We start from the raw sequence: 13,556 nt of genomic DNA, 5'->3' as shown, positions 1-13,556 counted from the left end.
ATGTGGACTCCCTACCAACCATCTTCACCAATAATATTACTACTAATGGGGGAGGAAAGCAGTGTCCCTAGCCATAGAAGATACAAAAAGAAAAAAAGAAAACTTCTAATTGGGAAAAGGACAAAGCAGCAACTTTGACCAATTCGAACCAAAAATCTTTAAAGACTTATCTCCACTGTTCCTGCTCGGTCTTCTTTTTCAATACTCTTCCAATTGGAGCCATTATTCTTTCTCATAGTCTATTTCAATTTCATTGGTTGGGGTGAAGCAAATCTGAATGAAATGGAATCTTCAAATCAATCAAACAGTCTTAGCAACAAGGAACCGCTTCATTGGACTGGTTCATTAGCGATAGCCTTTTGGCAAATGAAATCAATAACTTACTAGGAATAGGACAGACCTGAAAGCCATGGGCGTGTGGTCCTCAACCCTTCATTTTGAGGCTTTCTAAACTTTGGTTATGAACATTTCAAAGTCAAAAAGGGTCAAAAAAGCTGGATTTGGGGCTTTTGCTTCCGTTCTCCAGATGGGTAGCTTTGCTGGGGTTTTAATCCCCTTCTTTCATCACAGCAACCTGGAAAACCTAACAAATTGTAGGCCCCCTCCCTCTGGTATCTTCCATCCGATCAAACAGCTCACCAACTACCATCTTTTTACATTATCTAGTTTGCCCCCATCTTAGCTGTTCTTCCATCACATATCTTCCCGTCACATCTTTTCTCTCCGCCCTTTTTATCACATCTTTCTAAATTCTTTAAACGCTCTATTTTTATTTTGAATTTTGCATAAAAATCATAGATTTGATTGTTATAAACCAAACCCACCACTATTAGATATTGTCTTTTTTGAGTTTTTTCTTTCGAACTTCCCTTCAAGAATTTTAAAACGTGTATGTTAGGAAGAGGTTTCCACACCCTTGTAAAAAAAATGTTTCATTCTCCTTCTTGACTGATGTGAGATCTTACAATCCACTTCCTTCAGGGCCCAACGTTCTTGCTGGCACTCGTTTCCTTCTCATCTCATAATCCACCTCCTTTCGGGTGTAGCGAGCTTGTTCCCTTCTCCAATCAATGTGGGACCCCCAATATTGTGAGATGAGAAGGAGATGAATGCAAGCGAGGACGTTGGGCCCAAAGGGGGTGGATTGTGAGATCGGAAAATGAAACATTCTTCATAAGCATGTGGAAACCTCCTGCGTTTTAAAAACCTAGAGAGGAAACCCGAAAGGGAAAATCCAAAGGGGACAATATCTACCAATAGTGATGGGCTTGGGCGGCTACGTTGAATCTCCATTCCACATGTTAGAATTAAATAAACGAGGAATTTCCTCTTTATAGTTTTTTTATATCTGTAGTGCATAAATGTATGAGATTTGAAATTTTCTTGAATGATTATTAAAGACAAGGTCAAAACTAAAATAGGATTTAAAACTGATAAAAGTATAGACTAGTTTGGAATGGTTGTTGAATCATTCAGAATTCTTATGAAATTCTAGAAGATGAAGCCATGATTTTGTGTATACATTTCACACGTGTAGCAAGACTTTAAAGATTGGAAGCTTACAGATTAAAATATTACTAAAATATACGATAACAGTGATTGATCTAAAAGTGCTTGAATTTTTCTTTCCTTTTTATATTTCCGAAGTGAAACCCAACGAAATAGTCAACTCTTTCAACCATCCTTTTCCAGGATTAATTAATCTTAGCATGATGATAATGGCTCGTAATTATGTGGATGCCTCAATAATTTTAGTAATTAACGTAATTAATATTCAGGCCTTGTTTGATCTTTTTGGTCTTATTTTTTTTTATTTGAAAAAAACGAAAGTGTTAATTAAAATAATAATAAAAAAAGGTTTTTGTGATATTTATTCCCTAAAATTTTGGTCTAAAAAACCAAAAAAAAAAAAAAAAAGAAATATTATATATATTCTCCCTATCCAAGTTATATATTGTGAGCAGTTGTTGTTTCTCTCTTACTTGCTTATATAACGTCTCTTTCAAAAATCTCCCTGTCCTTGTTTTCTAAAATCTTCTTTTAAATCGAGGCCAGAGACCAGAGATTCGAGCATACGGCGGTAGGCGACTATATATATATATATTTCTTGCTTAGAAGTCACTAATCCAATTCCAAACATTTTGCATTTAGACCCCTCAATTTCTAGCTTTTTACACCACCTCACCTTACCTCTAGCCCCCATTCCCTTATTTAATTAGTTATTTATTCAATTATCAGCAATATCTAATCATATATATTTTTTTGACCACAAAATGCCTCCTATCAACAAAATATCAAGGTCCCACACCTCTATTTTTTACTCTAATTATTATTATTATTATTATTATTATTTTCCTATAAAAATAATTTGTTCTTTTTTCTTTTTTCTTTTCCTTTTTCTTTTTGTCCCATTAAAATATTTCAGTCTGCCTTTTTTTGTCACATTGCTTTAGTTTTTCAGAGGAACAAAAGCTTGGTGCCCAAGTTTGGTTTAAATAATTTATATTGATTTGATTAATGAAGGCAAAAAATAATTTAAATAAAAGTATTATTTTTTCAATTTTCTTTATTTTTTTTTTATAAATAAAATGAGAATATAAAGACAGATATCGCTCATATTTATAAAAAATTAATACCATCTATTTATTTCCAAAATTTATTTTAATCGGTATATTTAAAAAAGCCTTATTATCCATATGAAAGTTTAGGATTTAAATTGATTTAATTGTTAACGTAAAATCTCGAGAATCTAATAAAAATTATTCGGCTTATAGAAATAAAGTTATTATTATTATTATTTAAGGACTCATATAAATAAATAAATAAATATCTGTATAATTTTTCCATACATTGTACATTTTTCTTTTCATATTTAAATAAATATCACATTTAAATACACATGTGCTTATTAATGAAATTTGAAGCAAAGTGGAAACATTCAAGTATCTTATCTTAGGGACCTTTTCTAAATATAATAATAATAATAAATAAATAAATAAATAAATAAAGTATAATAAGGACATTCTCTTCACCTGGTCAGATTCAATCATTCATCTATTTAACTCAAATAAATTCCATTATTTTCCCCATTTAAATAAATCCAAATTTAGTTTATTCTATTTATTTTTTTTCTATAGATGACACGTGTACTTATTTAATTTAATTTAATTCAAGAAATTTAATATTAAATTTGATGGGAAAAAATATTATAGAATTATTTGTAGGCATTAAATAAAGATGACATTACAAATATCAATACCACAATTAAATACGTTTTTAATATAGTTTAGCTATAATTTTCTTCCCCTTTTATATAAAATTAATAAAATAAGTAAAAGCATGAAGAAAATTATGTCGAAAATTTGGGTCGAAGCCCCATATGTCTTGATGCCATCCCTGGGTGTTGTCAGCCACTGAAACTCACTTGTCAGACCGTCGAGAATGGGTCCGCGTGTCGCTCATCTCATTGGGACTTTCGGAACATCCATCCATTTGGGTTCTATCGAGGCGTTGGCCTTCCCGTGTCATTTACGGATACCGGTGCCGGATAGTGAGTGTATGTAGCAACTTCCAACACGCGAGGCTGGGGCGCAGTATTGGACCGTAAAAACAAGTACAAAAGACCCAAGAAAAAAAGTTAGACGGAAGCCGAAAGGAAGCTTAACCTCCAATAAGAGAGTAGGAAAGCTTGGCCAAAGCTGAGGTTCCCTAGTTGGACACGAGTTAGAAGTCCAAACTAGTCCTCTTTTAACCTAATTCAAAAAGAAATTACGAAAAATTCTAAAAGGGTCATATAAAAATCTTATTGCATTAAATTTCTCATACTAACTCAGTCATCAAATTTCATGTATCAACTCGTCCCTACCGGATATGTTCTTTCTCTTGAAACAAATTTTATCATTGTTGTCAGTAAACATCATGTATGTTTTGTTAACGTCAATACGTATCAAATTTGTAACAGTCAAAGCCTACTAATAGCAGATATTGTCCTCTTTTGACTTTCCATATCAGGCTTCCCCTCACCGTTTTTAAAACATGACTCTTTAAGAGAAGCTTACTCCACACCCTTACAAAAAATGCTTCGTTCCCTTCTCCAACCGATATGGGATCTCACAATCCACCCCATTCGGGGCCTAGCACCCTCGCACGCACTTGTTCCACTCTCCCATTTACGTGGAATCTCACAAAATTAATAATAATTTACAAAATTAAAAATGAAAATATGTTGCATTTTGTTTAATTTAAGTAATAATTAGATACATAGTTGTTGGAGTATTTTGAATGAGTCCTTAAAATTTTATAATATACATTATGTAAGGTTGATGGATGTCGTATTCACATTTAATGTATTATAGCGGTGGTACCTTAATTTTATATTACACTATTTGAGAAAATAATAATATTTAATGATTAATAAAAAAAAGAAAAGGGAATTTGTTAAAATTTGATTTTCAATTTCAACTGCCGTAGGGGAGATACGCGGTCCTGAATTCTCCCAATAAAAGGGGCGGCCGCTAGGTTTTCCATCTCAAACGAGTTCTTCTCTTCATCAAATCGTATATTTTTCAATCTATCGATCGTTTCTTTTCTCTCTCTAATCCCTGTTCTTAGATTTTAGCGGTTGAATTCGGATCTTGGTTTGAAATTTTGGCGTTGATTTAGGTGAGTGGGTGATCGGTGTGGTGTGAATTGAATTGGGGGGGAATTCTTTTTGGAGTTCTGTGAATTTTGATTTGGTCGAAGGGGGATTATTGATTGAGTTATTTAATTTGTTTGTTCGGTTGGGGAATTTGGCGATTAGGGTTTTGGGTTCGTGATATGTGAAAGGAGTTTTTTCGTGTGAAGATGCCAGCTACTGATTATCAGGGTTCATCGGCTGCTTGGGGTGTTCGGCGAGATCAGCTTTACGCTATGACTGATTCTCCGACGTCTCATGAACAGGATCTTGACGGGTTTCAGAGGCAAGTTGCTGATCGGTTCTTAGAGCTTGCGTCGGTTGGTGCTGATGATTTGCTTTCCTTGTCTTGGGTTCAGAAGCTTTTGGATTCGTTTTTGTGCTGTCAGGAGGAGTTTAAGCTCATTCTCGACAGCCAAAAATCTCTAATCTCTAAAGCTCCATTGGATCGATTGGTTGCTGATTATTCGGAGCGTAGCGTTAAGGCGCTTGATGTGTGTAATGCGATTCGTGATGGGGTTGAGCAGCTACGGCAATGGCAGAAGCTCTTGGAGATTGTTGTCAGTGCGTTGGACAATTGTAATCACCAGAAAACTCTTGGGGAGGGCCAATTTCGTCGCGCTAAGAAGGCCCTCACCGATTTGGCTATCTGTATGCTTGATGAGAAAGATTCGCATACCTCTTTCCTTGCCCACCGCAACCGTTCTTTCGGACGGAACAATGTCACGAAAGATCCACGGTCTTTGGGCCACTTTCGATCTCTGTCATGGAGCGTTTCGCGATCGTGGTCGGCCGCACGGCAGCTACAATCGATTGGTAACAATTTGGCGGCCCCTAAAGCGACTGAGCTTTTGGCTACTAATGGGCTTGCAGTTCCTATTTTCACCATGAACATGGTGTTATTGTTTGTAATGTGGGCGCTGGTAGCGGCTATTCCTTGCCAGGATCGGGGTTTGCAGGTTCATTTCTCGTTGCCTCGGAGTTTCCCATGGGCGGCTTCAATCCTTCAACTCCATGATCGAATTGTGGAGGAGTCCAGGAAGAGAGATCGAAGGAATTCCTGTGGGCTGTTGAAGGAGATTCATCAGATTGAAAAGTGCACGCGTCTCATGAATGATTTGGCCGATGCAGCTCAGTTCCCGTTGGCTGAGGAGAAAGAAGCAGAGCTGAGACAGAGAGTGCAAGAGCTAACCGGGGTTTGTAATACTCTGAGGACTGGATTGGACTCAATGGAGCGGCAGGTGAGGGAAGTTTTTCACAGGATTGTTCGCAGCAGGACTGAAGGGCTAGACTCTTTGGGACGAGCTAACCACTCTGAATAGAATCGTTGGAGTTTCAGAAACATGTTCTACTTGGGTTTTCTGGTTTCTAGGAATAAGAGAAAGAACAGAGGATGGAAATATGAAGACGAGAGTGACGATTATGAATTGGTGAGGGGGCTCTGTATTTATTTACTCATAGCATATATTGTGTAAAGAAATTTGGATTTGAAAACATTGGCATGGATCTTCTCCATCGACGTCGTGGTAATGTCATATTTATCAGCCCATGGCTGACATGTATCGTTCATTGTTACACAGTTGTCTGTTGATCCATGTTTTATACGAACTCTACTGCAAAAGATGACATTGTTGTCAAAATTTTCATTTGTTTCTGTCAATTTAGACATGCTCTGAGTGTTCTTCTTCTAGATCTTGTGAGAAAATCTTAGAGTTCGTGCACTCTTGAAATCTTATTTGTTTCAGGGATAGCTTCTGTAAAGCTCTCTTCCATCCCATTGTAATTGGGATCTCTTACTTGTTTTGTGAGATGAGAAGGGGAACTTCCTCTCTTCTCCTTCCCAATAAACCTCCTTGGGAAGTATGATATAATCATTTCAAACGCCGAAGTCTTCTTCGATCCTTTTGGATTGATTTGCATATAACGTTTTGATGCACTGTAAAGACAGAATGAAGTGTTGCTGCTACGGCTGTTTCCACGAACAGAGGATCAAAATTTCAGTGGAACATGTTACGCAATGACAAAGCAGTTTCTCAAACAAACCCATTAGTATGTTTGTTGTTTCTGACCAGATCAATGAATGTGTTTTAGTTTGTCTGAATTTCTTTGTTAAGTTGCCCAATAGGATGGGAGAATCTATCCTGCATCACTCTGGTTTGTGACTACAATGAAGGATATGGTGGTTGGATTCTGCGCTTCGAGGTGCCAGTCGTGTTCCTCGTCAGCGAGCATGGAACATCGTTACTGACAGAATGGACTGGAAGGTATTGTGTGGAAGCTTTGACAATTGGTAAGCATACTTATCTTCCTCATCTGATTACTTTATTACAGAGATCTGATATTGATTTGGTCATCCTCAGGAGATCCGCAAAGATTGAGGATGCTGACCCTTGAAGGAAGGAGTTTGACAACTTGGTCAGCTAAATGGTAAGAATTATTCTTACACTTTTGGTCAAAGTCTAAATTTGTGTTTGACTCTCCCCTTTCTCCACAACATTTTTTTACAGTGTTAGTCATAAAGTTACTCCATACTCTGCATTGAGAGTCTGAGACTTGGAGCTTTCAGCTGCTTTGTTTGTTGTCAAGAATCGAGGTAAGACCTTGTCTCACGCTACTGTTGGTAGTTGAAATTCATGTTTTTTCTTGTTGGGTTCATCGAGGGCTGTTTATTCATTCCTTGTCTGGTTGTGGTTGGTTCTTTGTTTGCTTTAGTTATGATGTGATGCTTCTCTGTTTTGTTTAATTACCCTCTTGGATGTTTTGTTTAATCTCCCAAAAGCTTTCTTCCCATTTGAATGCTTTGTGTTTCTTTCTGCCTCTGCCTTGCCTTGCCTTTTTACTTTTGTAATATGATCTTTCTTGATCATCCCCTCTATAAAAGTCCACATTTTTTGAGTTTGACTTCTACTGTGCCCTATATCTAGCAGATATTGTCCGTTTTGACTTGTTATGTTTTACCGTCAGCTTTATGGTTTGAAAACACGTCTACTTGGGAGATGTTTCCCCTCTTATAAAGAATGTTTCGTTCCCCTTTTCAACCGATGTGGGATCTCACAATCCATTCCCTTGGGAGTTCAGTGTCCTCGTTGGCACACTGCCCGGTGTTTGGCTATAATACCATTTATAACAGCCCAAGCCCACCGCTAGCAGATATTGTCCACTTTTGTCCGTTATGTATCGTCGTCAGCCACACGGTTTTAAAATGCGTCTACTAGGAAGAGGTTTCCAAACCGTTATAAATAATGTTTCGTTTTTAATAATTCCTTTCGAGAAAGGAAACATTATATTGAACTTGAACTCTACTGATGATCAAGGTCACTCTTCTGGTAGAGGTCGACTTTCACTGTGCCCTGTAATCTTACATTCCCCAAACAANCCTTTTTTTTTTTTTTTTTTTTGTGTTAGTGATGGTTTTTGTGGTATGGCCCTTCTAGAGGATTCCTTCTGATAATTGAATCCCATATAGGTCCCTCATTCTTGTAGAGTTCGACGTTCGGGAATTCTGGTTTCTTCTTGTCCTACTCGATTTCGATCCTTTCGGGTGGCCCTTACCATGCTCTCCACAGCTGATGAACAACTGGCTTTGGCCTACAAATCATCTTTTGATGTTAACGCTTCCTTTTCTGGTAGCCTAGTTCATGATATTCTTTTCATGATACCTTAGCAGATCGCCCACCAAAAATCAATATCTTTCAGCAAGAAAAGACACCTTTGATTATATGTTTACAAATTTGACCATTCATTCAGAAACTTGAAAGATTTGTTAGCCCCTGTATTTAATGAAACATTATATGATATCCCGAGCTTATGGTGACCGAACAATATGTCCTTTCCAATAATCACAAACCAAATTATTAAACTAAAAGCCAATGTAAAACGAATCCTTAGGGGCCAAGCTGTGTAGAAATAATTAAGAACAATAAGACCGAATCACATGGAACACACAGTGTCGTTACGAAATTAGAAAGCTACGTGTTACTAGTAATAGAACTTTGTAACAAGTGTCCTCCATAACTTTGAGCTACTGTTATCCTTTGCCTTCACCACATTGTATATTGCCTTGTTAAAGGTGCGTATCTGTACGTATCTTACTCTAGTAGACCTAGTTCACGATAATTTATACGAATACGAAAATATGACTTACCAAAAGGTTAGATGGTAAATTTTCTCACCAGTTTTGCATATCATTTTTTATTTTTCAGTCAACTTATGTCCAAAATTCAAATCTATTTATTGAAAATAATTTTCATTATTCATTTGAGATTAAAATGTAGTCTTCATAAGTTATAATTTAGCACAATACTTCATACATAGGGGAAACTGTTTTTTAGAACACTTCTAGTCTTATCAACAAGTTAATGAACTCAACCCAACTCCCTATATTTACTCTCATACATAAAAAATTGTGAGACGGGCAGTTGAGCACCTCAAAGTTTCTACTTTTATTTGCTCTAATCCACTTTGTTCTAAATATCTACCTTTACATCTTCTTTCATGTATCCTGCTGTAGTTTTGTCATTCCCTGTCAATCTCTTCTTTGATGGATGGATTGCGATCACTGGTGCTCCACACCTCAGCGATTACCAGCAAAGAATATGGTCTCAGTGACGATAATCCTATGTCCATCTCTTCTGCTCTATTGAATGCGTCTCGTGGAAGATAAGTAGTTCACCATTTCATGGAATTCACTCGCCGAATCCCTCGTGGGGGTCGTCTCTTTTCAACCACAGGAATCACCTTTTCCATTAGCTGTACCAGGAAAATATCAAACCAGCAGTATCAGTATCATTACATGTAAACACTGCCATGTAGTTCAACTTTAAGTTGTCACTATAGAGTGAAAACTGAGGTCACCAGTCTGTCATATTTATCAGATGAGTACACGCAGATTTTGTTTTCAATATGAACAAATATACAGACACATTCGAAAGTGAGCATTTCTTGCCATTAATCACATCAACAACATGGATGATTGGGCTCAAAACTCTTTAAATTCGAAAACATACCTCGCTTAAAGGGAAACTAGTCTTTTACTTTGCAAATTATAAATAAAGGAACAGATGTATGTAAAAAGCTGTAGGACTACTAATATACCATCTATAACCGTTCAAGTCCACCACTAGCAAATATTATTGTCTTTAGCCTCTACTGAAGAGAGGTTTTTATACCTTTATTAAGAAATGTTTTGTTTCCTCTCCGGTGGAATATGTGATCTTACAAGAACTGTTTCTTTTTTTTCTTTTGGGAATAATCAATCCAAGACTTGTAACGAAAGAAATAGCTGCTTTTTAGTTTCCAATGCTAGTTGTCCTAGAATGTACCATAAAGTTCTTTTAAGACAAAGTTCTAAAAGAAGCTAAACGATAGAGGTTATCCACAGAATGTTTCGATGATCGTGATCACTAATGCAATAAAATATTCGATAATCCGATATTTGATGAACTTCAATATCTCGCAGACAAGCCAAGAGGAACGCAAATGCTACATTTAACGATGGCTCTCGGTAACAGCAAAAAAATACTTCAAATTAGGTTGATGAAATTCAAATGCAAATCAAAGATTTCTTATCAACATGGAGCAAGAAAATTCATTGCAACTGCTTAAGCAGAAGAGCTAGATTTTAGAAGAAATTCACCGTGCTATTCCTTTTGAAAAGAAAACAAGAGAGACAGAGCACAAGAGAGCTGAAAGGCAATAGTCAAAGCAAAACTTCTTTCATAACACAGCAATAGTAGCATCAAAGTTAAAAATCAATACCTGCTTATGCCTTTCCTTACTCATCTCGGCCTGCAAAAGAGATGAATTTTTTAAGTGCTAAAATGTAACCAACAAAATTGCAGAACAGACAACAGTCCTCTGTTTACAAAGGTACAAGAAATCCATGGCCATGAGAGAGGTTTCCTTTTTTCAAATACAATAAGTTTTTGTTGACCCTCAAAATAAATTTCGGGTGGCATTTAACTCATGAGTTAGGTATATATAGCTCTAACATGTGAAGTTGAACATTCGTTCCCGTAACATTTTTTTTTGCGTTTTCCCTTTCGGGTTTTTCCTCAATGTTTTAAAATGCGTATGCCAGGGAGAGATTTCCACACACTTATAACAAATGTTTCGTCTCCTACTCATCGATGTTGGATCTCATAGTAGGCTTATTAAACTTAGATTAGAGCTTGCAAATCTCAAAGGCATAAACCTGGAACTTTTGTAACTTATCTACAACGTACACACTTACTTCCACAAATTACAAACCCATTAACCAAACAAATGCAACACTAAACCCAAAGTTTAAGTGTGAACAACCAAAATACAGACTCTGCAAATCCTACTTCCCAACTCTAGCCTACACTACACAAAGAATAAACCTAGATTTGTCAAAAGCAGAACTATACTAAGTTGGATCCTACTCATCTAAGTCTCTCCATTCAGAAATGGATTATTTCCAGTCTTCTAGATCTTTGAAATAACAGCACATATTATAGAATATTTCTTTCATTATTGTTTTCTAAATAACACAAATGGATCCACAACGATTATTCTCTCCCTTTTCCTACGCATAGTATTTTGCTAGTAAAAAAGAATTATTTGTGTTCTTCAGGATCCTTCTAAAATCAGAAATACCAATAGCTTTAACTGTTTCTTGGTGCCCTGCAGTCTCTTTTAGTCAATAATTTTAAGCTCCTATTCACCAACTATCAAATATATCCACCATTGATCCTAATCAGACAAATGATTATTCAGTATGCACATCAGCAAAGATACTGCTCAAGATCTAAGATATAAAATAACAACATAAGATTAACATAAAATAAAATATTCTGTAATGATCCAGATCCACCGCTAGCAAATATTGTCCTCTTTGGGCTTTCCCTTTCGAGATTTCCCTCGAGGCTTTAAAACGTGTCTGCTAGGGGAAGGTTTCCACACCGTTATAAAGGGTGTTTTGTTCTCCTCCCCAACCAATGTGGGACATCACATATTCCATGTAGCCCAATGTACTCAAATTTATACTAGTTCGTTGGGAACTAAAAAACAGGGAATTAGAATGGAATTTCATAAAAGAGAGATTCAGGGAGGTCTGAAGGATCAAATGGAAGGAGAAAAGTTCAGGCTCCAATATATAGTAAGATCTCTCTGGATCAATATAATGATAGCTTGTAGCTTTCATAAGAAGAAAAGCAATCTCTGACGCATTCTGGATTCGAATCCCACTTTGAGATTCTCAAAAAACTTTACAAATTCTTAAGCAACTTTCTCCAACAGGCAAATGAAAGCAATAACAAATAGATCCCAAAATCCAGTGGAACAGAAAATTGAATAAAAAAGATGTTCTCATGTGTATGATATCGAAAATAAAAGTACCTTTTCTCTCAAAAGCCGCTCGTTCTCCTCCTCTAATTTTGCAACTAACGACTCTAATTCCACTTGATAAGCCTGAGATCGAAAAACCAAACAGCAAAAGTATACCATCAAATACATTTCAAACAAGAATCAAAGCTGAAAGTTGCTTTTGTTTATAAAGAGCACATTCAGTCACCTGCTTCCTTTCCCTAGACCTTGCAGCAGACTCCCTATTCTTGATCATCCTCCTCTGTCTTTGCTCAGCAGCCTTATCCATGGGCTCCAAGGCAGCTCGCCCTCTTTTCCCTCTCCCCACACTTCCTCCACTGCCAACCAAATCGACCCCACTCCCAAACCCCACAATGGATCCTTCGACCTTTTCCACTGCCTGAAACGAGCTGCCTGGAATTGAATCAAACGAAAAAATCCCTCCACTCAGCCTCTCCGTCTGCGGCAATTTGACATCCTCAACAGGCGCAGCTCCAGTTTTCACAAGAAAATCCTCGAGGGTTATCAACTCATCAGTAACCTCCTCCTTCAACTCCTTCCTCTCACCCGACACAATCTCCCTCCACACATCATCCACAGTCTTGGGCGCGCCGGAGGAAGTATTGTGATAACTATCAATGACGGCAGAGGAATTAGTCATATTCATGGGAAACGTAGAGGGGATAGGGGAATCAACAAGAGTGATCTGCGCATCTAAGAGAATAGACTCCGTGGGATTAGAATCATACCCATCACGAACTAAGCCATCGAGATTCATCGAGCTAAGACTATGGCTTCGATTGCGAGTCCGATTGTTGTCATTATTCCTGGAACTATTGGAGAGAAATTGAGGGTTTAAAAGAGAAGCAGAAGAGGAAGAAGAAGAAGAACCTCGAGATAGATCCGAATTTCGCGAACTGGAAGATGCCCAGAGCTTGGATGATGCCATTTTTGTCCCCTAAAATAGGCAAGGAATTCGCGAAGATTCTCTCGAAAATCAATGGGAATCTTTCAAGTAACACAACACAACAAGATTTTCGCGAGGAATTTCGGGGTGTCCGGATTGGGATTTGAGAGCGGCGACGTTTTTGGGTTTTCGATTATGATTTTGGTCTCTGCGTGTGTGTGCGACTGTTGGGGCAGAGGAAAAAGGAAGATGGCGACTGAGAGAGTGAGAGGAACAGGGAACCTGGATTAGCCGGTTGCCGGTGAAGGGCATTGTAATTAGTGACTAGATTCTACCGGAAGTTTCTAGAACATTTGGGACCCTGTCACAATACTTCCCCTCCCGACCAAAATTTTACTGTACACAACTACTCAATTACTGACGGTAAAAAACCGACTTTTCTTTTTTGTTGCGTTGGGTCATTTATTCTCGTTAATAAAAATAAAATATCTATTTATTTATTTTTAAATATTTAATTCAGATTTATAATTTAATTTAAATAACATAATTTTTGAAAAATTACTGTACTTAAAAATTATTTTTAAGAACTGTTGAAAAATAAATAATCCAAAAAAATAATTATGACATTAATTAAAAATAAATAAATTA

The 13,556-nt window shown here is 36.9% G+C and overlaps 2 protein-coding genes and 1 long non-coding RNA gene across 5 annotated transcripts; 2 read left to right on the top strand and 1 right to left on the bottom strand.

Annotated features, from left to right (window-relative positions):
* The first annotated feature begins 4,446 nt into the window (after positions 1 to 4,446).
* Positions 4,447 to 6,365, top strand: LOC111791097 (UPF0496 protein 4-like). Its single transcript, XM_023672303.1, has one exon. It carries the CDS (start codon positions 4,846 to 4,848, stop codon positions 5,995 to 5,997), a length of 1,152 nt encoding a protein of 383 aa, XP_023528071.1. The 5' UTR covers positions 4,447 to 4,845; the 3' UTR covers positions 5,998 to 6,365.
* A 614-nt stretch (positions 6,366 to 6,979) lies between these two features.
* LOC111791125 lies at positions 6,980 to 8,481 on the top strand. Its single transcript, XR_002814614.1, has 3 exons — positions 6,980 to 7,102; positions 7,183 to 7,268; positions 8,142 to 8,481. It is a non-coding gene; the product is annotated as an uncharacterized LOC111791125 (long non-coding RNA).
* A 450-nt stretch (positions 8,482 to 8,931) lies between these two features.
* On the bottom strand, positions 8,932 to 13,178 carry LOC111791106 (G-box-binding factor 4-like). Of its 3 annotated transcripts, XM_023672331.1 has the most exons (5): positions 12,751 to 13,171; positions 12,210 to 12,633; positions 12,035 to 12,106; positions 10,433 to 10,462; positions 8,932 to 9,424 (listed from the first exon to the last, which is right to left on the bottom strand). In XM_023672331.1, exons 1-5 carry the CDS (start codon positions 12,948 to 12,950, stop codon positions 9,344 to 9,346), a joined length of 807 nt encoding a protein of 268 aa, XP_023528099.1. In that variant the 5' UTR covers positions 12,951 to 13,171; the 3' UTR covers positions 8,932 to 9,343. The 3 variants fall into 3 exon arrangements, with proteins under 3 accessions (XP_023528099.1, XP_023528083.1, XP_023528093.1); XM_023672315.1 differs by having other exon boundaries at positions 12,210 to 13,176; XM_023672325.1 differs by lacking the exons at positions 8,932 to 9,424; positions 10,433 to 10,462 and adding an exon at positions 10,469 to 11,389 and having other exon boundaries at positions 12,210 to 13,178.
* Between the last annotated feature and the right edge of the window lie 378 nt (positions 13,179 to 13,556).

Source organism: Cucurbita pepo, chromosome LG01, assembly GCF_002806865.2.
Source record: "Cucurbita pepo subsp. pepo cultivar mu-cu-16 chromosome LG01, ASM280686v2, whole genome shotgun sequence".
NCBI classification, from domain to species: Eukaryota; Viridiplantae; Streptophyta; class Magnoliopsida; order Cucurbitales; family Cucurbitaceae; genus Cucurbita; species Cucurbita pepo.
This window is presented reverse-complemented; position numbering and strand designations above follow the sequence as displayed.